General features: G+C 40.6%; 1 protein-coding gene across 1 annotated transcript; it reads left to right on the top strand.

The window, feature by feature from the left end:
• Positions 1-4,419: 4,419 nt before the first annotated feature.
• Positions 4,420-17,854, top strand: GPR143 (G protein-coupled receptor 143). The gene is made up of 8 exons (XM_065743900.1): positions 4,420-4,663; positions 6,375-6,484; positions 8,833-8,927; positions 9,712-9,804; positions 10,389-10,498; positions 13,101-13,209; positions 15,663-15,780; positions 17,204-17,854. The coding sequence occupies exons 1-8, from the start codon at positions 4,420-4,422 to the stop codon at positions 17,501-17,503; spliced, it is 1,179 nt and encodes a 392-aa protein (XP_065599972.1). The 3' UTR covers positions 17,504-17,854.
• Positions 17,855-25,360: the final 7,506 nt, after the last annotated feature.

Below are 25,360 nucleotides of genomic sequence, written 5' to 3'. Positions count from 1 at the left end.
TTTGTGTATTTATGTTTTTATTCTTAATGGAAACAAACAAATAAACAAAAAAAAAAAAAACATTATGCAGTGGAGATACATTCACTTTTATCCTTTTATATTAACATTCACCATCCTTAAATGTAAATTAGTAACTTACACCCATATACTTACATTCAAATCTCACAGGAAAAGGAGGTGATACCACTGTTTTTCTTCTAATTCAATCAGTGTAATCTCTAGCTGCTACAGTCATGACAGATGTTACACTCAGTATGACTGTTCTGATATTCCTGCCCAAACTTACATAAAACTTAAGCAGAAATAATCGGGTATGGATTTACCAATTCATTACATTTTTGCGTTGAGGGAAATGCCAGTTTAAAAACTAGGTCTAAAAATCTATAGTGGTACCAATGGGAAGGACTGCAAAAAAGTGTTGTAAAAAGCAGTCCAGTTTCCTATAAAGTAAATCTAGTTGCTGGAGGCCTCTGCAGATAAAATGAACCGTGCTGAGCATACAGAATATTTACATGTTCAGAGAGCATATTGCAGAATCTTTTGGGAAGATCACAACTGGTTTATTGCATCTGTTCAGCTTGCAGACAGGTCCACCTTTCATCAGTGTAGGAAATGTTATGCTGGATAATGTGTCTAAGACCAGTAAAGGCTCAAGATCAAGAATGATAAAATAGAGTTTTTGCATTTTCAGAGTAATGAAGATCTTTACTGGGAGCTTTAAATGGAGGGAGAGATGCACTGAATTGTACACATAAACAAATAACGTCTCTATATCCATAAATTTTCTTTTGCTTTTTCTACCTTAATGAAGTCCCAGACTTAATTAAAACAGTGATTAAAATATCTGTGACTGCTTGCTCAAGCATAAGCTGTACCACACTCCTCAAGAGCTGAAACACATGCCTGTCATATTTTTGTAAACCTATTTTCCTTTTGAGCCAGACAAGGCAGTGTTTCATCTTAACGATGCATACAGACTGTACCTCAGAAGTGCTATTTCCTGGGTCCAAGGGGAGCATGAGTGGGTGTTTCTGAAAGCTGAACATATGGAGTATGCGCTTGTTTTCCTTGCAAGGAGTGCAGTATTTCTTTCTCATTCTTAGACACATTGCTGCAAATCTGTAAAAACAGGACTGAAACTTTCAGTATTGGTTAATGTATTTGTTCCACACATCTGTTTGATTATTTTTTAAAATGACCACTTTAATTTAATGATTCATGCATCTCTGGTAATGTTTGTCTTCAAGTTACTGCATTTGCTTATTTGAGATGTTGCCTTGGTGCAGAAATGAGGGTCTGTTTGATACCTCTGAGGTCAGTGCGAACTACATCTGTAATTTCCAAGGAAAGGGATCTAGGAACAATGATTTAAACTATTGAATACCAAAAAATGTTCCTTAACCAGGCAACATAATTCTTCCCTTTCTTTCTGCTCATTCTTTTCTGTTTCTTTTGCAGTTGGACCCAGCTTTCATCCTCTCATTTTCATAATCATGTGAAGCCAAAGTAATCTCAGGTATAAGGCTGCCAAACCAGCTTTGGATTTCCGTGACTGTTGTGACTCTTTACACTTCGAGTGCAGCAGTAAAGGCCAGACTAGCTCATTCATACCAGCTGAGATGCTGGGCGGCTCATTAGTTTGGCTGATCCATCTCCTGTTTAGCCTCAGATGTCCCTGTGTTAAGGACACGTCTACTTACATCATGTCAGATATCCATTTACTCATTAATCACTTTATTTTCTTTTCATATCCGTTCTGACACAGGTCACACTCCTTGTTTCCAACTGCAAATGTGCAGGGAAATAATCACATAACCTCTCTGGAAGAAAATGTGAGATCAAATGCTGAGAGAGTAGGAGAGAAGGGACTCAGAAGAAGCGGTTAAAAAGCAGTTGCCCACTCAGAGAGGTGAAGAATGAAATTAGGGTGCTCAGCTGGAATAACTGTGGAGAGAAAAGGGAAGCCAGATATAAAATATTACCTCCATGGCATAAGTCTACAGCTGAGTAATGCAAGTGAGTTTGAGGGGGCCAAACAAAAGGAGCAGAGAAGTTAAAATAATTAAGTGGTAAATCTATACGAGCAAACTGGAAAGCCATAGTCAGGAACAGTGGAAACAAATGATAAGCAGAAAAAAAGCAAAATACATTAAACATTCCTATCTGGAGCCAGAACAAATGGTCAAGACAACAACTTGACACACTTTCAAACATTTAAAAGAAGGAGAACAGGCATAGTGAGGGAAACAAGAAAATCATAGTAGCAATGAAAGGCTTCTATGAAACGGTTTCACTTTTTGCCCAATAATCTAAAAGTAATAGATCAGGCAAACTAAAGCAATCTTCCAATGAGAGCAAGCATCATTTCTTTTAATTTATGTGTATTTGAATTGTATATGTGGCATACAATGGCTTTATTTTAAATAATAATGTCTCTGTGGGATGTTTTTAATTTTCTGGGCTTTTTTTTTTTAGTAGCATAGGAACTGGTTCCTTTCTAATCAAGTTTAGTATTTTCTTCCAGACCAGTGTTTATTGTGAATTTACCAGAATCTGCATGAAAATGAAACTGCAGTCATAGTCTTCTAGGCAGTGATCTGTAGGAAAAAAAGGAGAGCATTTTGTTATACTTACTGGTATCACAGCTAGCTAGGTGATTGCAGTGCGATATCATGACAGCATGGTCTGCTGTTTTGTCTGAGATGAAACAACATCCAAGGAGCCTCAGAGCATAGATATTCTTTGCCTCAGCAAGAAGGTGTGTTTTGGAGCAAGGCAATCTGTTTCCCAACTTTGCTGTTTCCAGTATAGTTTTTGTGTGCATGGTAGTAGCAGCACATAGAATGATAATGCCTGGATCACTCACCTATCTTCATCCACAGATGAACAGTAAAACCTGTGTGCTGGAAAGCAGCAAAAAGATCCAAAGATCATTCAGCTTCTAGCTCAGCTACTGTAACAGGCAGTAAGTATGCCTCAGTCTCCGTTATGGAGCAGAGCCTACTCAGCCATGCAGCTCATCGTGCACAATAGTGGTAGGAAGAGCTGAACAGCTGTAGGCTAAGCCTAGGCTCTAGACTTGGTGGCTAGAGATCTATTATTGGCTGTCCTGGGAGCAGAGGCACTAGCTGTTGTGTGGACACCTGGATCTCTAAGCTAACATCCTGCTCTTTGGACGCTGCAAGGTGGGCAGGGCTGGGGCATTCAGTTTGACTTCTCTGCTGCAGGCAAGCTTACTGGCTGAAGCCTGTGCTTCATAATGACTGTATACACAGCATCCCCTACCATTCATTCAGGTGTCGTAATTGCTGCTAACATATAAACAAGGGCATTAGAAGATAAAGAAAATAAGATCAGGTCATTTGTTCTTATAGGGACTAATTATAATACCCACAACTGTTATTTAGCATCCAGTTCACCCATGCTCCCTTTTGTATTTCCTCAGTGTGTTCCTATAAACACAGATTAAAGAAGTGCAGGGACTGACACAGGCCATTTGAAATTTGTCTGAGAGGGGAGAGTTAATTTTTATATTTGTGATTGTATCTTCTGCTACATCTAACAGGACTCCTGACTAAAGGATATTGTTAGCTTATAAAGAAAAACACAAACATTTCAGGTCAAATTCCTATTTCCATATTAAAGCCTAACCAAAAATAAAATAATTAAAAAAAAAAAAAAAAGAAAAAAAAGAAAGAAGAATATTCTTGTGGAAGCAAAAGTCCTGGAATTTTCCACCTCTGATCTAACACAGACTGAAGAGAAGATTCTGTGCTTGCAGTTTAAATGGGATCAGGTTGACATGGCTTCCTGAAGATAACCGCTCTCCACGGTGATCGGATGTAGTGTTTCTCTTTTTAATTTGAAAGGTGGGTGGGTTGGATCCCTAAAATTTAGATTTGGGTTTGGGTGTGGATTTGTAGACCTGCTCCTCCCAGCAAAAGCTGGGACTGATTGTGTCTAGGCCCATCCTTTGAATTAATTTTCAGTAATTAAGCTGCAATGTGTGGGAGGGGTCTAAAATGAAATACAATTAAATTTAATGCTCCTTCGTTGGTATCCCCATCTTTATTCATTTTAAACCATCTCTAGTGCTCTTATGGGTTTAAGGCTTCCTGTATCACACACTGTGCAAGCAGAAATGTTTGAGTGAACTCTTGCCAATGGCTCTGAGCAAGCATGGGGCATGTTTCAGATTACACTGTGTGTTGTTGTTCTGATCTGATCTCCTTGCTAGGAGAGGCTGAGAAAGGCCGCTCTAGGGGATTTACTTCCAGCAGCAGCAGCACATGATCCCTCAATCGCGTGATTCTCACCGCCAAGGTCTAATGGGGAGGGTGAAGAAAAAGCTCACGCTGTCTTTTGGAAGCAACAGCAGCAGCTTCTGCTCGTGGAACCCCTCCGTCAGCCGGATGCTTCATGGCCTCTCCCAGGTTAGAAACCTACTGCTGCCCCAACCGGGATGCAGCCACGCAGCTCGTGATGAACTTCCAGCCCCAGGTCTTCTGTGGGGTCTGCATCGGCAGCGCCTCCGCCAGCCTGCTGCTGACCATCCTGCAGCTCCTGCCGAAGAAGGGGCAGAGCCTGCGGAAGATGCCCAAAGCCTCCTCCTCCTCCACCATTCTTCTTCTTATCTCGGTGTGTGACATCCTCGGTGGCTCAGGTAAGCGCCATCTTGGCGTTCCTCAGCCGTGCTGCAGCAGGCCCTGCTGGCAGATGGTCGGGAGTGTGCTGCGTGTGTTCAGGGGAAGGTCTGGGCTGAGTGAGATGAGAAAAGGGCAGGCCTTTAAGGGAGAAAGGTCTTGCTTAATAGATAAGTTCTAAAAATAAAAGTTCTTGGCAGATCTACACCAAAATCTCCACTTCAAATTAAAATCCTGCACTGGCTGGCGTGCAGGGGAAGGTGTAGAAACAGAGGCAAGGGAGCACATGATTAACTAAAGCTGACTTCCACAACTTAGCTGATCCTCAGGACTGCACTCGGAAAATACTTACACGTGTCTCTAAATCCTCTCAAACAGAGTCGGTGCTGCTGTTCACATATCAACCTGCAACTGGGAACAGCAGGCTGGCAGCATGGTGCATGGAACTGCAGCTGTGCACAGGTTGAGCACTGTGCCGGCATCGGGAAGGGGAGAAAATCTTAGCAGGGAGCCCTGCCCCCAGTGATGGGTTGTGTAAATCTGCCCTGGAATTTACTGCCAAGTGAGACAGAAATTAACATGACACATGCAGGGGAAATAAAAGCTCAGTTTTAACCACATTAGCATCTTTTCTCTCATGTTAGGTAACTGGGGTAGTACTGTTGCGTAAGTCTCTCTGGTTGCCTGTGAAAGAAGTAGGGTTTTACATGTTTTCCACTTTTACACCTAGGTGGGTCTTCTCATGGTGCATAAGAAGTACTAATATTAAAACAGACAATGGATTAAAAAATAGAGTAAAACATGGAAAGAGCACCTGGAAAAGGGGCTTTCAATCATAGAATTGTAGAATCATAGAACTGTAGAGTCACCAAAGTTGGAAAAGACCTCCAAGATCGTCTAGTCCAGCTGTCCACCTACCACCAGTATTTCCCACTAACCATGTCCCTTAGTACAACTTCTAAATGCTCCTTGAACATCTCCAGGCATGGTGACCCCACCACCTCTCTAAGCAGCCCCAGTCCAGTGCCTTACCACACTTTTGGAGAATAAACTTTTCATAATCCCAGTCAGAGGAGGACAGCAGTATATAGTTATTTTTCTCCTTTCACAGGCAAAAGAAAACTATTTATCCGTGATTGTCCTTGAATTAGACTCACCTTTTTGAGTGTGAGGTACAATGTGCTGATGATGTGTGTTGGTGCCATAGGGCCTATTTTGAGCGAACCCACTAAATCTCAACAGCAAACTGAGTTCATTCAAAAAGTCAGCATTGTTCTTCCCTAATTGTAAAGCCATGCTTTGTTCAGCACCTTGACAGAGAGGAAAAGAGCTGCTTGTAAAAATGAAGACAGTGAAAACTGTTAAATAACATTTTTCTGAAACAAGGAGTTGTAGAGAAATAACCATTAGCAATATGAATAGCTGCAAGTTAAATTCTGAGTTGTTAGTTGTTGGTAAATGCCAATCTGTTAAATGCCACTGGATTCCTCTTAGGGAAGTGTAAGACAGTGTCTGTAGGTAAGTGAGATTTAGATCTCTGTGACATGACATGGTGAGTCCCCCAGGCTCTCAAGGCTGCTTCCCCCAGCATCCAGCTTGCACTGCACTCCCCAAGAGCTCCAGCCCTGTGAGCATGCAGAATCCAGGCCGCAATGCAGAACATGCGACCGGCAACAAGCATGTGATTTCAACCATGCTGACAGCAAAGAGCACTCATGCATTTCTCTTTAGGTGTGATCTTCAGATCAAGCATCTGGTTGGGCTTCCCAAGCTTCGTTGCCAACATCTCAGTGGTCAACGGGACCGATGTGTGGCCTTCCACCTTCTGCGTGGGCAGTGCGGTAGGTTCAGGGGTACACTCCTGCTTTTCTTACTTACACAGGATCCAAAAGGCAACGTACTGTGTCCCAAAATGGGTTTGAGTTTTCTTAAATCCCTGATGTACATTCTGGATTGAGGAACGTAGAATAAGGGAATGTAAATGCATTACAGAAGTGCAAATTTTAAATAATACGATCACATTACTGCATGAAGTATAAAATCTGAGCTTACTGTACAAGAAAAATGTCCCTTTTTTTTTTTTTTACCAAAACACAGATAATTACACCAGTTTGCCTCAGCTCAGTAGGAATGTAGAGTAGCCCAAGAATTCACCCATGAGCAATAATAGTAGTAGCTTAAAAATTCAAGGTTTACGACCTAGAAAAGGATATGCTGCATATAAATATAACTACTCTGTTCCTGTCATTTTTAAATGAAATAATATGTGCCAAAATGCAACTTGCTGTATTTCATATGCCTAAATAATGACAATTTCAGACATAATGACAGAAGCGAGTATCAGTTGTGAACATCTATCAGTTCTCAATTTTCCATCGTAAATGCTTAATTTTTGCTTATGAGATGAAAAAGTTTTTTTTTTTTTTTTTTGAAGGTGAAACTGCCAACATCAGTATCTTTCAGTGGGAACGCCTTATTTGAAAACCACCTTTCCATGTGTCTTAAGTTTCACATTCTGGCCCTTACCACAAAAAGTAATATTTTTAAGCAGTGACAGAGGTGCTGTATGCAGACTGTTTGTTTTTCATTTTGATCTCAGGTTAAATGGTGAGCAGCATAGCGGAATACCGCAATTTTTATTTTCCCTTTCTTGGGCTCCAGGAAAATGCTGCAGTTTGAGTCGCTTGCTAAATTTAAATTTAATTATATTGGAATGAAAAATGATCCTGCTTCCCCTAACATATCCTCAAGTGAGTTAATAAAATGTTTCTGGTTCTATTTTAGGTTTCTTCTGGTGCTATTGTTTTATTTCATTTACCCACAAGTCAATGAAACTCCAAATAGTGAGGCCCTGAATCATCTCCTTCCAATGAGACCCTCTGATCTGTAGATGGATACTCCCTTTCTATAGCAAGATGTGTTATTTTGCAAGAAGCTAGACAGCATATGAAAATTTTGTTTTTTAGGTGCATCTGCTTTTTATTATTTTTGGCGACTGTCTAGTCTATGTTGGAATTCATGTGTGGAAAGACTTCACAGTTTATTTTTGTATGCATGTGTTTATGTATAGTAAATACTGCAATTCTTAACTGCAGCAAATATGTAATAGTGTAGATTAAATTACATACTGAGTGCTATGAGTTAAGTGCACTAGTGGGAAGACTGGAATTTTATTTTCTGACCCATGTATTATTAAAATGTCATAGCATTTTGATTAAATACTGAATAGTTCATGTCACAAATGTCTAGGAACTATATCCATGTTGTAAGGACGTAATTCCCATCTTGATTTACCCTTGGAGGAAGGAATGGTAGAACTCAAGTCACTGATGTCTGGCTCAGTAACAAGTATGTTGGTTTCCAGGTGTAAAAGGATGCTACTGTAGAGTTGTGAGAAAGGATATTCAGATAAGAGCTGAAAGCAGGGCTCAAAGGGAAGGTAATCTGAATATTTTAATGGTCCCAGACCATCACAAGTAGTCAGCTCCTGTCTGGAAGAGATTTGGAATTTATAAACAGAGCTTCAGTTATCTTCGATAGGCTCATGGGAAAAATGTATGGGGTCAACTCAAAAATGTGGTGGAATTTAAGTTGACTTGAACTTGTTTCCTTTGGATTTTTGTAAAAAAATATATTAGCTATGTAGTTCAGTATGGACAATGTTAGGCATTTTTCTGCACATCGTCTTCATCAGTAGTAACACCAATTCAAGTTCTTGAATGTGGATAAAATACCTGTCACTCATGATACAGAGGCACACTGTGGTGATGGCAGACCTCAGTTCTATTTTCATTCCTCAGCTACTGAAAAATGAAATTTTGCTAAAACGTTATACTATTTTTTTAAAATAAAATGTTCATTACTAATCTTAATTTAAAGTTAACACATTGTTTGATAATTTACTTTAGACTTCACTCACGCCATTCAGGGTTAAGACTGGAGAGGTAAACAAGCAGCAGGTTTTGTAAACAACTGAACAAGCTATGAGGGCAAATTGCTCAGTTTACCTAGGAGCAGATCCCTTGGCTACAGCAATGCTGCAGTTTTGAATAAGAATTCATAACTCACAAATCTCGGTTGGAAAATACACACATTTAAAGAACAAATTCCCGGGAAAAACTTCTGAGTCTCCGTTCACCTCCAGCAGTGTTTGAAAAGCAGCTGTGACATTGCCTTTTTTTTCTTGCAGATGTGGATCCAGCTGTTATATAGTGCTGGCTTCTGGTGGTTGTTCTGCTATGCCGTCGATTCTTACTTGGTGGTAAGAAGATCAGCAGGACTGAGGTACTAGAATTAAAGCTCTGAATGTCTTATTTTACTTCTAGTGCTGTATGTCCGTGTTTGCATGCAACTATCTGAGAATATAAATGAAGTCTGTGCAAACATGTGATGTTCACATGGTTACCAGATAATGATCTGAGTGAGTGGTGTTCTAAGTGCTTCAATTGCCAGGGCAGTGCTCAGATATTGATTTGTTTGTGCCCAACTGCTGCTTAAATGTAACCCAATGTATTTAACTTTCAGAAAAATAGAGTGCAGATTGGGCATTACAACACTGCAACAAGACGCTATTTTTTTCTCTGCTCTGTACTTGAAATTGATTTTTGTGGCAGAAGGGTTAACCTTTTAATATAAAACACCAACAAAAGATTTTTTTAAGCACATAGATGTGAACCTCCCTCAGATGGGAGCAGTGTCTGACTCTCCAAGTCAAACAGTTCTCTGAAGCCTTCAGAAGGATACTTGGTTTGGTGTTTGGCTCCCTTCTTCAGTTTTTTCTTCCTGAATGTGCTGTCCGCAAGATCAATGAAGGATACAGGGCTTCATTCAGGAGATCTGGGAACAGGGGAGAGGCTTCTGGCCTCTGTCCGTAGGACATGATACTTCTGGTGCAAGCCTGCTAACCACCAGGACTCCTTTTTTCTGGAAGGCCCCTGTCCCTCCTACTCTCCTCAGTGTGATGTGCTGCCAGTGTTGTTCACCTCACACCTGTCCCACGCTAACACTGCCATGTGAGAATGATGAGAGTTACTGTCTTTAATAACCTGTGTCCTTCTTTCTCCTCCAGTACAATTGTGCTGTACCATATGATGGCCTGGGGCCTGGCAGTTTTGCTCTGCGTGGAGGGCGTTGCACTGCTTTACTACCCATCCCTCTCCAGGTGAGCAGTTCTCTGGAAGCAGACTCCAAAACCATGGTGCCCTGTGGTCATTCAGATGCCTTTTCATCAGTGTAAGAGGAAGACATCCAAATACTGGAGGGTTTTTTTGGTTTTTTGATCTTAGAGTAGGGTCTCCTACCGAGTCCGTGCAACCTGGGTTTCAGTGGGCCCTGAAGATATCTCCCAGGCATTTCATGCCCTGCGATGCATTTCAGAGCTGTGGTGCAGCTTCTGCTGTGAGCCCCTGTAGGGTCACGAGGCCCACGAAGGTGACATAGTGCACAGGGCTGCTGCAGGCAGGGTGTGCTGGTCCACTCCTGTTCTCCTGGTTTCAGCTTTGTATTTACTCCTTTAAATTGGAGGAAAATTCATAATGCCAGTTAATAATCAACCTTGTGTCCCATGTAAATTGGTTGTAGAAATTTGAGAATTAAAAGTTTAGCACCTGTTCACTTAATTCCTTTTGTGCTTGTTTTTTTGTTTGCTTTTGGTTTTAGTTAAAGGTGACACTAATAATATAGCCGAAACTGTCAGATGTGAAAGGATAATAATGAATAACATGTTAATAATTCCTTCCTTCTCAGCTGTGAAAGAGGCCTGGAGCACGCAATCCCACATTACATCACAACCTACGCCCCTCTCCTGCTGGTGCTGGTGGTCAACCCAGTCCTGTTCAGAAGGACAGTGACTGCAGGTACATTCCTAATGGCCATCATGAATGCATGCATATCATTTAGCAAAATAGAAATGATGTAAAAAGTCATGCCTGTGTATCCAGGTATGTGGGATGGCTTCTCATTTAGTCAAAACGGATAGATAGTAAAAACGGATAGCTGAGGATAGAAGAGTATTGCCTACCAAAATGAAGACACTATCTCAATAGAAAATTTGCCTTAGAGGTAAACTGATCACATACTGAAGTTAAGCTGTTTTGGATCTCTACTATTGCAGATTGGCAAAGTTATTTCTATGTTACTAAATTACTTTTGATTCTAAAGTATTTTTGGCAGTATATGGTGGATATTTGATGCTACTGTAATATTGGTTCCAATGTATATTTTGGAATGCAGTTAATTCTTTTTTAAGGGTAATGATGGTGATATCTGGTTGGTTTAACTTTTTTGTAGCTGAGTATTTAAAAAAAAAAAAAAACCAAAAAAACCAAGGATCAGAATTTTGTTACTCCTGATTCTGAGATTATGAAACAAGTGGGAATTGTGTACAACTCAACTGAGATCCTGAAGCTCCTGTTTGATTTGGTATCCAGTGCTTTGAAGAAATGTGACTGGAAAAAAAGGAACGAGTTCAGTGAATTCTTTTAATGTAACATGATCAGCACTAGGTGCTTTAAGTGCCTAAGTTCATACTTATAATCTACACATTCAGTGCATAAGAGCAGCAACAGAAGACTCTGCATTTTGAGTTCAGTCTTCATCCCATCTGCACTGCATTCCTCAGTAATGCCCATTATCAAAGAAAGAACTGACAAAATCCATGGAATATTTTCTAATATATTTATGTGGCTTAACTGCCTATTTTTGCTGATGTTACACTGCCAAGTTTTACAGGTGTAGACAACGCTGTACCAATTGCACACTGAAATACAGCTAATTACCTTTATTGAGGTACCTTCTATTTTTTTCCCCACTTATCTCAAAGTCCCAGAGTGCTACATACTCGGAACAGAAGACAAACCATATTTGCATCATTATATTATCTCAGACTTCTAACCTGCATTTCTGAGATAGCACTCAGCAAGCTTCTCCTTCATTATACAGGATAATGTTTTTTTGCTTTTATTTTAGAATAATATCTCTATGCATGAGCAAACAGAAAACAAGTATTACCTCCAAAGACTGGGACCAAAATGCTCTATAGGGAAAAGATAAGCTTTAGCTTAATAATTTTAAATTATCAAAAATACCTGTAATTGATGTTTTGCAGTCTGTAAAATCAATCAGTACAATGACTCCTCCATTCTGTACCAACAGTTTGGTAAATGGTAAACTTATGTTCCGTAGCATGTCCTTTGGAAGAGGGGACAACACATTTTCTACAGAGAGCAGCAGAGGTCTTCAAAGAGAACATAAATACTGAATGTTTGTGCTTGTATGCAATGTGCATCCTCGTGTGTTTACGTATGTGTGCATTTTGTGTGTGCATTTCATAATTATGTGCATATATGTTCACATACCTCTGTCAGACTATGTGGCTAAAGTATCTATTGGTACAGCTGCTTTAATATTTGCACCTGTGTTACCTCTGCTACCTGCTCGTGTAGACATTAAGGATCAAATTTTGTTTCTTACCTTCAGAAATACACATTGCTAAAGATGATGCCTTGTGTCTCCTTGTTCCGAAGTCTTGTCAGTGCAGTTTTCTCAAGCAGCCTGTAGTTTCTCTTCATTGTCTAATGGTCTAATGAAAGTAATGAAGAAAAGCAACAAGGGGAAAAAAAAAAGATTTGCACAATGAGATCTGTAGAATGCAATGACATGGGAATTTAGCTATTTCTTAAAACCAGAATTTCTCCTTGTACAGAATAGTAAAAGAAGAATTAAGCTTCAACACAAAGGATGTTGAAGTATGAAGGCAGCAAAAAATGTTGTCGTAGACAAATGGAGCACTAGAATCACTTGGCTGAAGAATTCTTTGAGTGTTCCTGATTTCTCACCAAGTTTGCTGAGGCTGCACACGGCCATACCTAGATACAATTTCATTGCTTAGGGCCTGAGAATCAATTGGATAATCACAGTTTTTTCTTTTATGGAAAATAAACAGTGAGTATGTTTGCATTAGTACATATATTGATTCCTTATGATATCTGAACAGTACGTGGCTTAACTGTCTATTTTTGTTGGTGTTACAGCTTCAGGTTTTAGAGATGTAGTAGCCAATGCTGTATTCAAAGCACAATTACATACAAAGTGTATAATAGTATTGTCTGTATTCTGTTTTTGTCTGAACATTGCCTAGTAAATACTTCCTTATGTCACATGTATCGTAGAGAAGTTGTAAGCACTACCTTTTTAGTATGAAAGTGTGCTTACCATACTATTTTCTGTTTCAATGGGAGTGAGAGAAGAGAAAGCTGCTAGTGGGATACCACCTACTTCAGGAATCCTTAGTGGATATACTTCTTTTCCTTCAGGATTAAGCCATGTATGAGGTTTGCTGCTGGAGACAAGCCCATTTATTCCTTTGTTCACTCTTTACAGACATCTGTTTTCTGTATCCTTGAACCTATAAATAATGAGATGTACATATATTAATGAACACAACTTTATACTTTCCAGTTGCTTCTTTACTGAAAGGGAGACAAGGGATTTACACAGAGAATGAGAGACGGCTGGGGACAGAGATCCAGATGCGCTTTTTCAAAATCATGCTGGTATTCATTGTTTGGTAAGAGGTGCATTTTTTTTGTTTTAACCTGCCTTTTCCCAGCTGAAGACAACTGGGGACAAGAACAGAATCTGATGGGTTACTTCATTTGCTTGTCCTTACAGTTGGAAGGGAAAGTTTCTAAGGAAGACATAGTTCTAAACTAGTTCATAAAATAGCTGAATCACTCATGGAGAATCACAAGGCTGCAAGGAAATGATAAAAATGTTTAACCAACAGGAAAACAATGACACTGAGAAACAACAGAAAAAAAAAAGGGGGGGGAGGGGGGGCTGGGTACAACCTAAAGCTGTCTGAATCTGCAGCAAGATTTCCTAGAGCCCACTCTGTGCTCTTGTCATCAAACACGCCATTGACAGCTTCCAATAAATACACTTCTAGGGCATGCTTCATGGCCCCAGTTATGATTATTAGATGTATCACCTCTATGGTCTGCAGATCTCAGGTGTGTGAAACAAGTATGGAGTATTGCCTAGAAATACAGGCTTACACACCAGAAGGGAAATCTGTGCATTGTGTGTGAAATTTCTCATCCTTTAATCTTTTTTCTGATATGCCATCTTCCTCCATGAAAATAGCAGTCTATGAAAGGACAGGGAGGGGAGGAAGAAGGGCACAAGAGAGGAGGGGAAGGAGGGAGAGTGCACTCCTCATTCCCAAATCCCTTGCATCTCTGTTCTAGCAGCACCATCAAGAGTGAATGATGCTGCAGTAGTGGATGTTGGTGCTGGATGCACTCAGCAAAACTGAGATGAAAGAAGTCCTGCTTTAGGAGCAGTCTTGCAATTATTACACAGCAGTAAATGCACCAGATGAGGGAGTGATCTGTGTTACATGGGTCTCTGCAGTGAGGTATCCAATACGTGGATAACACAAGCAATGGAATAAGCAGCCTAAGAGTAGTGAAAAAACTTGGCCAAATTTCACAGTCTGTGCAAGTATTTTATTATTTTATACATGGGCATGTTACTGCATTTTTCATTGCTTTAAATGGCTGAACAGGGAGAAAGGCTGCCTTTTTATCTTGTCCTTGCTGCTGTATACTTGAGTGCTCTGAATTGAAACTATGGCCATTTCTCAGGAAAGAAGTTTCTTCTGGGAAGGGTGAGGTAGCCAGTGGGAGCAGGGACACTGACAGCAACAAAGCAGCCTGAAGCATGACACACTGGAAAGTGCTGTAAATAACAGGGAACTGAGATGTATCCAGGCTTCCGGGGTTACAGAAAGAAAGAACATAATACTGGAGCCCAAAGGCACCACAGAAGAGCATTACAATCTCAGGGACTGTGCCAGCTTGCTAGTTTGAGAGCAAGCATGAAAGAAAGAAGCAGCTCCTTATGGATGCAGTGGGCTTGACTGTTTATTTCCATTTTGTCCAAGCTTTCCTATTACAAAAACGAACCAAAATAAACCACCACCACCACCAACAACAAACAAACAAACAAAACAAACAAACAAAAAAACCCCACATGGTGCTAGTTTTGTTTTGTTTTGTTTTTCTGCTGATAATGCATATGCTTTAGAGTGTAAAAACTCTTTCAGTGGTTACTGTACAAGAAGTCTGAGACAGTACCGTCTTAGCTTAAGGAAGATGCTGATCTATACCAGAGGTAAAAAAGAAGATAAATTTGTCAAGGAAATTTTGGGCAACTTGGGGTAGAAGAGAAGCCTGCAAATTTGGGAGGGATGGGCAGAAGGTTTTAGACAATGAAAAAGCAGAGGATCTGTATAAACCCCTTCAGAAAGTATGGTATGGTTGGTGGTGGTTTCCTTCTTGAAGCTCCAGTAGAAATATGCAGGAAAACTGTTCTGTCTGCTTAGAAATCATAAGAAATTACAACTATTGACTATAAGCTGTATTATCATATTCTCCTTTTCTTTCGGAAGATGGGGCTTAATTATGTTCATCCTTCTTTAGAAACAGAAATTACCTTTACTCCTAAAATTTACTGGCATTTTCAAAGACTTTAAAGTCACATTCAGTTCTGTTTTGTAGATTATTATAGACATTTTGAAAATCTACTCAAATCTAACCCTGAAATTCTAGGGATGCTGGAGTTTCTACAGCCTTTTATAGTGCATAAGCATACATTTGCTTTCCTTTAACTGTACTATATTTTTAAGGCACACTTACTGTCTGTGATGTTCCCATTGTGGATCACAGTTGTTTATAATTGCAGTGTGATAAGGTTACATGATCAGGTTGAATTCTGTTTGGGTATACTGATTTCTTTGTCAAGGCCTGGTGTAGGAGATAGGATTCTGTTTTTTGATCATAGACTCAGGGAGATAAGAGCTCTCCACCTAGAGACTTAATGTTAAAAAATATATATCTCACTCTCCTTATTAAGGTTCCTAATTCCTATTATTTGTAAGTAATTCAGATTTTACATAAGCCTACATATATCTATATCACTGTTTTGTTCTCTTTGTCCTTATTATTCCTGCAACAGCTGGTCATCTAATATCATCAACGAGAGCCTTTTGTTCTATCTAGAAATGCAGCCAGATATCAATGGAACACCTTTGAAAAACATTAGAAGTGCTGCACTCATCACATGGATTATAATGGTAGGTCAACCATGGCATTTCTTAGTCTTTGGAATCACTTTTGTAAGACTGGTGGAACAGCACCAACATAGTGTATTTTGGGGAAACACTCAGGAAATCAAGGAAGAAAAACCAAAGGTAAGAGAGAGGAAGTGGTCACTGGGAGTGACCCTCATGTGTAAAATCTGCCAAAATGGTACCAAAGGCCAAGATTTTCTCCCTTTTACTGGAGTATGTGAGAAGTGGTTTCTACCCATTTTAAGATCCAGAGCAGACCATTGCAATGATTTATGGTCCACCCTTTCTTATCCCTGGCATAGTACAAGCTGCAGTTTTTAGCTTATGATTCCTGAAGATGCCCACAAAATGGGATTTTTCTGCTAATAGTCTGTTTGTAACTAGAGTTTTCATTATTAATGACTTATATTAATGACTAATCACATTTCATGCCATTTGGACAGCTATTAGGGGAAAATACATGATGGAATTTAAAAGCAATGCACCAGAATATAGCTATAGGATACTGAGTTCTTACCATACTCCATCCTTTTCTCTTTTTATGTTGGAATATTTGACAAGGGATTTCACAGAGGTGATAATGTCAGTTCCTTTTTCAAGGAAATTTATTCTGAAATAGTTGAATACCTGAGAGGCCTGAACATGATCTGTGCACTTAAGCTCTTCAGCTGCTTGGTACTAGAAAGTTAAGCAATGCAAATGATTTGTTGCAGCCTTCTCCATGACAAAGACTGAACACGTTTGCGTGACAGAGACCTTACTCTTGTTCATTGGGAGAGCACACATCCAGCTCTAGCAACTGAGCTATCATTTAAACTGGCTGTAAAAATGTTCTGATTTTCCTGTGAGAAGAATGATAACCACTAAAACCACTTACTTGTCAAACATCCTGGAGCAGTGAGAACAGAAGATTTTTTGGAAATCACTGGGGATTTTCTTTTGCACTGTCTCTCCCTGGTTTTCCATTCCACTTTGATGGACATTTTCACCGGCTTAGAAATCTGCAACAGTTCCAGACAGTTCAATTGCTGCTATTTTAAGAAATTTGCCTGCATGTGCTAATGTCTATTCTCATAGATTTGACTTGGCTTCCAGTGAAGAGTACAATATTTGCTTTTCTGAATTAAAAAATGTAGAACTTGTAAGGAATGTTAAAAACACACTGGGGACTGACCAGTTAAAATGCATGCTAGAAAACCACTTGGTGCCTGCTGTTCACAAGGAAGATCTTAGTATTCAGAAACAACAGGTTGTAGTTTCTCACTCTGCTTTGTATCTGCAGTGGGAACAGTGTACATGCAAATATCGTCTGCTAAAGACAGCTGTTGTTCAGTGTGAGAGAAGTTGTTAATGCATACAGAAGGTTCTGCTGGAGTTCAGAATTAAGCCTTGCTGATGTAACTTGTGTTGCACTGCTTTTTCATAGGGGGTGCTTAATCCGATGCAAGGCTTCCTCTTCACATTGGCTTTCTATGGCTGGACAGGATGGAGAGTGGACCTGAAATGGCAAAAGAGAGAAATACCCTGGGAATCGATGTCCTCATCGACGGTGGGTGACAATGACTATCCCTCACCAGTGAACTACCAAAGCAACGTCCATGATTCAAAGAAGATATTGACCACTGATAGCCAGCAGACTGATGAGGCTATAAGCATGTTGTCTGAAGGTAACACTAGCAGTGATGACAGGTTGACCAGGAGCTGTCCCATTTACCAAGGCTGGTAGCTTATGGTGGAGAGCTGAATCTCACTTCTCCCATTGTCAAGACTCACAAAACCATGGCTTGGTGTGAAGCATTGCTCACTCTGGAATTTGGTTTGTGCCTAATGGCTCAATGTAATTTCCTGTAGCTTTTGTTTGTGTCTGAGACTGTGTAAGATGCAGAGAAATGATGGTTAATGTCTTCACTTGCCTTATAGGACATGTGTAGCAAGGTACAAAGGCCTGATTGCTTTTAGGAGGAGTATGTCTCTGCAGGGATCTATGTTACTTACGATTCACCTGTTTTCTTTCAATCTCTCCTGTAACCTCCATATGGTAGAAGTGTCCTTTGTTTAAATAAACAGACTATTAATATGTTGGGGTTTTTTTAAATGTGTTCCCTTGCTTGCCTTGCTCAGCATAAAATTCCCAGAATTACAGCTCTGAGATGCAACTTCTACTCTTGATAATCTAGTCAAACATGAGTGACAGCATGCTTGGCCATAAGGACAGATTTCCCTGCTTGTGCAGAATCTCACTGTCGAAGTCTTCTTTTAGCTTATTTATGTTAATTTTCAGCTTGCTTTTATCTAGGGAGTTGAATGTCTTTTAAAACAAATTCAGACATGACACGAATTGGAGCTGAGGCTTCACAAGCGCTTCAGAATAATGGCTCCAGTTCACTGCTGCTTCAAGCAAAAAAACCTCTTTGGACTATTTTTTTCATTTGAATTCAGTTTGATCCTTATATATACCTGTCTAACAGGATTATGCTGATAGTTGCATTAAGAGAGAATATTTGCTAAGAACACTGAGATGATCTGAGTGGTCCTCAGAAAAGAACAAATGGAATCAGTAGTTCTTTCTCATCAGAATAGAATTGATAGAACCAGTAGTTCTTTCTCTGACATGTACTCTATGCCTTCAGCTGCAGAATGGAGAGAGATTACATCTGCTCTCCATATCTTCTCAGGTACAGATCTCAATTGTTACAGTGCATTAAGTACCCAAACAATTTCCAAAGTTGGCTGAAAAGCAAGAAAAAAATTATGATGTATCCCGCAGACGTTTAACTTGATATCAAATTTAGAAATGATGTGATTTAAGCGTGGTTGTACTGGAAGCTGATTACCAAACAATGTGACCAGCAGCTTGGTGGAAGCCACTCATCCCCAGCTAACCTCTCTCCTTCAGTATGTGGCCAGGTCTGGCTGTGAAACAAAATTTGCTACTTAAATCCTTTCACATCCTCTTTGACTGAACTTCACAGGCTGTCCACACCTTTCATTTCCAACCCAGTTCAGTCCCAGCTATACAAATATAGCCTGAAAGACAGCTGAAAGGTTAATGCAATTGTAGCGTGAAGCCTAAGCTGCTGTGTTACTCAGGAAAATCCCAGGATAGCTGGAGAAGCAGACTCGATAGAAACTATGCAGCAAAATATTGATTTGTTATTTAAAATAAATTGCCTTCTAGAATTAATTATTTAAAATGAAGGTGTGAACCAGTGAACTGGTAATTATTTAGGCAGGTCGTTTCAGAACTGTTGTTGGTTTGTAGTGAATCATTTAAATTGTACCCTGTGGAAACCTTTGTGGCTTTATAGCTTTACATTCCTGTTTTAGTTGTCAGAAATACTGTCAGATCACCACATCTTCATTTTTAAGCATTTGCAGTATTTTCCCTAGAAATTCTGCTCCTCTGCCTATATGGTAATTCCTTTTCTAGCTAAACGTGCATGGGCACTTGGGAAGCAGAGCATGCTGATCCTTATGAAACAGAGACACATTTTCTGTGCAGTATTCATCAAAGTGGTTTAAAAGAGCAGGAAAAAGGCGGAGCTGGAATTGTTGGTAAGCCTTTTCAGATGCAAGGGTGTGGGCCAAGCTACCAAACCCGAAAACCAAACAAACAGCCTCTGGCTTTGTGGGAAGAATCCTGTGACACACAAGCACTCTGTAGGTGATGGGCTGTAGAAGGAGGCCCTGCCATAGGGCTGAGCAGCTGGTATGTTCAGTCCTTCCTTTTGCTGCTGCAGGGTGTATGGGGCTCAAGGAGAGACGTGGTACCCAGGCCTGGGCAGTGCTTTATTCCTTGCCTCTTCTTGTCCTTTCAAGGCTGTTCTTGTGACAAAAATCTACTAGTGTTGTGAAAGATTAGGGCTCATTCAAGTGCTGAAGACAGACAAGTAACCAAAGTCTTCTACATTGAGATCTTGATGTGGGGTACAGCAGAGCAAACTCATGGCGTTTTTCTGACATAAAAGAAATAGGTGTCAAATGAGAGTTTTCCTATCTGCTGTTCCCAACTTCTTGTGGATACAAGAGGCATGCATTCCTCCACAGCTTAACATAAAGTGATAATCAGTTTTGTTCAGTTGCAACCATTAGTGTGTGTGATTTAATTCCACACAAACCTCGTTCTTGCCTCACCATAGAACAATTTAAGAAAAGCATTGCCTTCTTCAAGCCTTACAAGGATGCCTGCTTCTTTCCATCTGAAATCTACTTTCAAGGTAAACCTCCTGATTTCCCTCCTGACTGCTTACTTCATACATGTCATGGACCAGCCTCTCATGTTTACTTCTGGGTGAAATGAAGTGCCCGCTCCAAGAGTTGGTGAGGGTGCAATGCTACAGACACCACGACCTGTACAGCATAGCTGTAACAACAACCCAAGTACTACTTACTTAGGTGTAATCTCTGCTGATAGGAGCCCTGTGGTTAACAGTTTTCCTGTAGATGATGTTCTGTATCTGCACAGTCAACATATTAACTTCTGCATCTGGATTTACAATGGTACAAAGGGTCATTTCAAAGCTGCTTATGTTAGGAGTGTACTGGCAGGCTGCTTCTACTGCTTGTGGAAAGTGCCACTGGCCTGAATATTTGCTTTCTAAGCTGTGTTTCAAACATGGCTTGGATTAGCAGTGGAATGATCTTGTCAGTACTAAAGTCAATAGATGCATGCAGAGTCTATGGTCTTCACTGCATCCCGTCTGTGGGATCAACTCCCTCTGTTATCACAGATCATCTGTTTATGAGCAGGACCAGAGATGTTGCAGAGTATGACTCAGGAGAGAAGTAAATAGGGAATGAGATCAGAAACTGTGCAATAAAATGCCTGTAGCTGAAATATTATGTTTTGGGAGTAGAGAGATGGGCAATTTCAGTTTATTGTATGTATTTTGGACATATATGAGCACAACAAAACCCTCCAGAATTAGCTGAATGAAGAAAAGCTGTATTTTTTTTTCTTGTAAGTGGAATCTGTGCACTGAAATAAAATTGCACTAGTAGAATCTCATAAAAAGACTATTTATGCCTACAGGGCAGTGCAGCTGAATTGCCTCCATTTAACGCTCTCCTTGCCTCACAGCTGTCTTCTCAAATCCTATCATATAGAGGAGGTGTTCTCTGTGTTGCCCAAAAGCTATTTTTAAGCTCATAAAGTTCAGATGAGAACATCAAGAGAAAGCATCCTCCTATATCCTGTAACAGTCTTGTGAACACTCCTACCTTTTCTCTGTAGGTGGAAAGCAATGTATGGGCCTGTATGTGGCCTGTGAGTATTCTACTACTGTTTATGTGGTTAGATGTGCAGACTAATAGCAAAGTTGAAACACAAGCACTAGTAAAACTGTAAACTACTTAAATAGTAAACTTCTTGAATACGCAGACTTGTTGCATACCAAAGCTCTGCATTTATGAGGCCCACCACACTCTCTGAACACTGAACGCCTAGCCAAATCTCTCATTAAGCCCTTACTCTGCTCTTGTAGACCAAATAGATGGAGAAAACTGGAAAGTGAAATGCTAAACATATGATTTCTCTTCCCTGTATAACAAGATTTGACTTGTAATTCAGAAGATGTCATCAATGTATATTCATGGTGAAAACTATACACAATCTTCCACAAGTCTCTTAATTTTCAGAGATTCCTCAAGTCTACAGTATTTCCAGGTGGAAATCATTAAAGCACACAGTAGTTAATGTAATTTTAAGAAAGGCCAAATGATGTCTGGGTCACTTCTTCATTTAGTAGTAAGCATGTATCTGCATGGACATTGAGGCTGGCAGATGAAGAAGATGCTAAGAAAATTGAGAGCACAGTCAGATCCAGGGATGATTCAAATCTGTTTTGCTGTGTGGTTTTTATTCCCTGAATAATGTTGTCAGCTGTATGAAAAGTTGATTTTCTCACCCTACCCTACTGAACAAACTCCCAAACATCACAGAGTTCACTCTGCACGTATTTGTAGGTAAGGTTTTTCAGAGCTGAGAAAATACACTGAGCGATAGAAACGTCCCTCAGAACAAAAGACCAAAGCAAAATCAAGCACTTTCTTCTGGGCAGCTGACAATAGTGGGTATTTCCAGCACAACCACTGCATGCTCATACTGCACAAGATTGGAAGAGTCCTAGAAAAGAAACCCAGACATTCCACCTAGAAAGAAAAATACTGTGACCATCCCCCATCCTCTGACAACCTCATGATTTAGGCTGTGTTCCCTTGACTCCTGCTAGGCTTGTTTCAGCACGTTGTATAGCAAGGACCTGCTTGCTGGGCTATGAACTTCCACAGCACAGCCTACAGGAAGTGCCAGCAGGTGCCGGGACATATTTCAGTGTGCTGTGTGATTGAAAGCCCTGAGAAAATGTTCTGCAACTCATGGCATCATCAGAGTAAGGGCTGAAAGGCAGAAGGAAATGGGTGACCTCATCCGTGGAGCTGTGTAAATTTGTGCAACACAGTAGAAATGTCTGTAAGATGTGAAGGTGGCATCCACACATCGAAAAGCATGTGTTTAGAGCCCTGGAAATGAGTTCAGGCTTCTCTGTATTTTGCAGGAGTGATTATTTTGTGACTGGTTGGTGATGAAGTAAAATAACTTTCATGGGCTCCTTCAGTGCCTTGTGTGTCATGTATGTTCTCTCAAGTTAGTATCGGATAAGGCACGTTCAGGCCAATTCTATTTATTGAGGCATTAATCAATGTGATCACTGTGTGACACCATAATGTTGTTAGCTATATTTGCTTCTCCAGAGCTGCATGGCCAAGCCTATGTTTATAACATTTTTTTCTTTAAAAAAATGCTGACAGGTACAAATGCAAAAGTACATTAAAGAGCTCCTAGAAAAAGGTGTCTGTTAGTTATCTATATTATGGTCAGGACCTTTTGTGCCCAAATGACCGTTATTCCATTAATTTTAGAAAATAACTTGTTCCTGGGAAGCTGGAGTAACATAAAAGCAGTCCATGCAGTTGGAGCTGGAGTTTGGCGAGGTGAAAGCCAGGAAACAAAGTGAGTGAGGCAGTGAGAGTAACATAAATATGTAGGAAATAGGAATGCCAGCTTGTGTGGGAGTTTACACAGGACATGTTTTTTGAAGTTAATATGGACTGAGGATAATGAAAGAGAATTCCCAGTCAGGGAGGTACCTGTGCATCATGAGGAAACAAGAAAAAACACTTCAGAGTGAAAGCGTCCCAGCTTTCCCTTTCCTCCCTTCAGAGCGAGTTAGCTTCTGATTAAGGTGAAATGAGCAATCCTGCTGAAATGAAGATATCCTATGATGTTAAGAGATGTATTCTGGGTAACATCCAGATAAGATTAGGGTTTTGCAGACAGAAAGTCTCAGCTGTAAAAAGCTGGGAGTCTTCTTTCAGTCACTGGGATAACTTGAAGTTATATCAATCGCTGTCAAGCACGATTTGATCTACTGCAGATAAAGAGTTTGGCCACAGTGTGTAGCATTTTGCAGCTACTTAGCAGAGTAAGTCTGATTGCTTTTGTCCCTCAGCAGGTCCTCAGTTGCCTGCCAGTTGTGAGTTTCTCATTATGTTTCTGGAAAACCTTTGGGGAAAAGAACACAACTTTTACACAGGGAACTATACAGGGCTGCTTTGACTTCATGTTTCCATTTTGTTTGTTCAAGCAGGTTAAAATCTTTGTGGATAGCCCGGGGACATGTCCTAATTTAAAAGCCAGTTGTGAATGAGGAAGAGCTTCAGTTCTCATCATTCTGAATGAAACCGATTTTATGTTGGGGGGTAATGGAAACCCATTGTCAGTGTGTTGCTTTCTCTGAAAGTCTGCAGTCCTAACCCAGCTCCAGCCATTTAGCAGGAGCTGCCTGGGGCCACCTTTTTCCCAGTCCTTGCCTCGGGGGAAGGAGCTGGAAGTGCCTGGTCAGCAGGTCAAGTCCCATGGCCTTGGGCTGGAGCAGAGGCTCACCAGGTGACCTGCCAAGACCCCTCCAGCTCCATCCCATCTGTGATGCAAACCCGTTAGGGCTCTTGGTCAGGTATAATGGAAATTAAAGAAGTCTGTGGTATCCTTTCTGAGCTGGGAGCACATGTGTGCCATTTTCCAATCAAAGCCTTTTCAAGACTACGGAGGATGAGTCACTTACTGCAGCGGGTTGGTTTGCTGCACCTCATACAATGGCTGTCATCTCAGGAAACGTAGGGAATTCCCACTGGAAGCGTGGGTCTGCTCTGGTTAGAAACTAAAATTTAAAATAAATGTGTATGACGGTGTGTCTCTCTGCCTCTGGATGAAAATCATTGTGTTATTTATATTTACAGATGTGAGTATGTTATGATCTTAGTCTGAATGAAAACTGACGGCAGGTTAAGTTTGTGCTATGAAGCCTGCATAGAAGAAATTGGGTAATCTTTAAAAATAACACTACAACAAAGACACTGTGGCTGGAGCACGTCCAGAGAAGGGCAGTGAAGCTGTGAAGGATCTGGAGCACAGATCTTATGAGGAGCAGCTGAGCAGACTGGGGTTGTTCGATCTGGAGAAGAGGAGGTTCAGAGGAGACCTTATTGCTCTCTACAGTGACCTGAAAGGAGGATGTAGTGAGGTGGGTGTCAAGTCTCTTTGTGCAGGTAAAAGTGACAGGATGAGAGGGAATGGCCTTCGGTTGCACCAAGGGAAGTTCAGATTGAATCAGGAAAAATTTCTTTACAGAGTGAGTTGCGAGGCAGTGGCACAGGCTGCCCAGGAAAGCGGTGGAGTCACTGTCCCTGGAAGTTTTCAAGAAATATGTAGGTGTGGCACTGAGGGACATGGTTAGTAGGCATGGTGGGAATGGGCTGACAGTTGGACCAGATGCCTAGTCGCCTTTTCCAACCTTTAAGTTTCTTTGTCTCTATGACCCCTTCCTCTGTTGTTTTATGCCTGGGGAGCCCTGTGCTCAGTGTTCTGACTGCAAGGCTGTTGGCTATGGGACTGTACACCTGGCGTTTGCATTTCTGTTGTGGTACCCCAAGAGATATTATTTGCACTGGTACAGAGTGGAAAAAGAAGTTCCAACTGCAAAATGGTTTTTTTTTTTCCTCTCAAACGCAGCCTCTCAGACTTCCTAGTTCTGTGGGACTGGCCTGTAGCTGCTTCTTCTGGTATCAATTATAGCAAATACAGACTTCAGTCTTTGTGATACAAGCAAATAGATAACCCTCATACTGCAAGGAGCCCAGAAGTACAAGAGCTTATCCCTGGATGGTTTTAGTGTCACACTGGCTGGCTGGAAAAGCACTGTTTGTACAGGTAGACCCCTCCACTCCCATTCTTGCACACATATGGCCTAACCACAGGGACACTTCACATGCAACACGCTACTTAAACACACAAAGGCACAGAGGAATGCGTATTTTTTCATGGTGAAGCAGAAAAGTTTCACGTGAAGTGCTGCATTTGAGAAGAAGCATTGTCATAGTTACATTTCAGTACACTGACTGTAATCTTTGCTGTTATTCTGGTATCTTCAGCTAAAAAAATGTGGCAATTTTTCATTTTGTGTGTCTCGCTGCATTACCGGTGCTGAGGGTTTTATGCTTCATTTCTGTATATTTTATTAAGATAACA

Source organism: Cyrtonyx montezumae, unplaced genomic scaffold (genome assembly GCF_038088225.1).
Source record: "Cyrtonyx montezumae isolate F1298 unplaced genomic scaffold, pur_monq_1.0 scaffold_3, whole genome shotgun sequence".
NCBI lineage: Eukaryota > Metazoa > Chordata > Aves > Galliformes > Odontophoridae > Cyrtonyx > Cyrtonyx montezumae.
This window is presented reverse-complemented; position numbering and strand designations above follow the sequence as displayed.

What these genes read in the sequence shown, in the direction of transcription:
- GPR143 (XM_065743900.1), top strand. Translation starts at nt 4,420, where the DNA reads ATGGCCTCTCCCAGGTTAGAAACCTACTGCTGCCCCAACCGGGATGCA. An exon ending in TGACATCCTCGGTGGCTCAG is followed by an intron (nt 4,664 to 6,374) that starts GTAAGCGCCATC and finishes ATTTCTCTTTAG; the next exon opens with GTGTGATCTTCAGATCAAGC. An exon ending in CAGAAGGACAGTGACTGCAG is followed by an intron (nt 10,499 to 13,100) that starts GTACATTCCTAA and finishes TATACTTTCCAG; the next exon opens with TTGCTTCTTTACTGAAAGGG.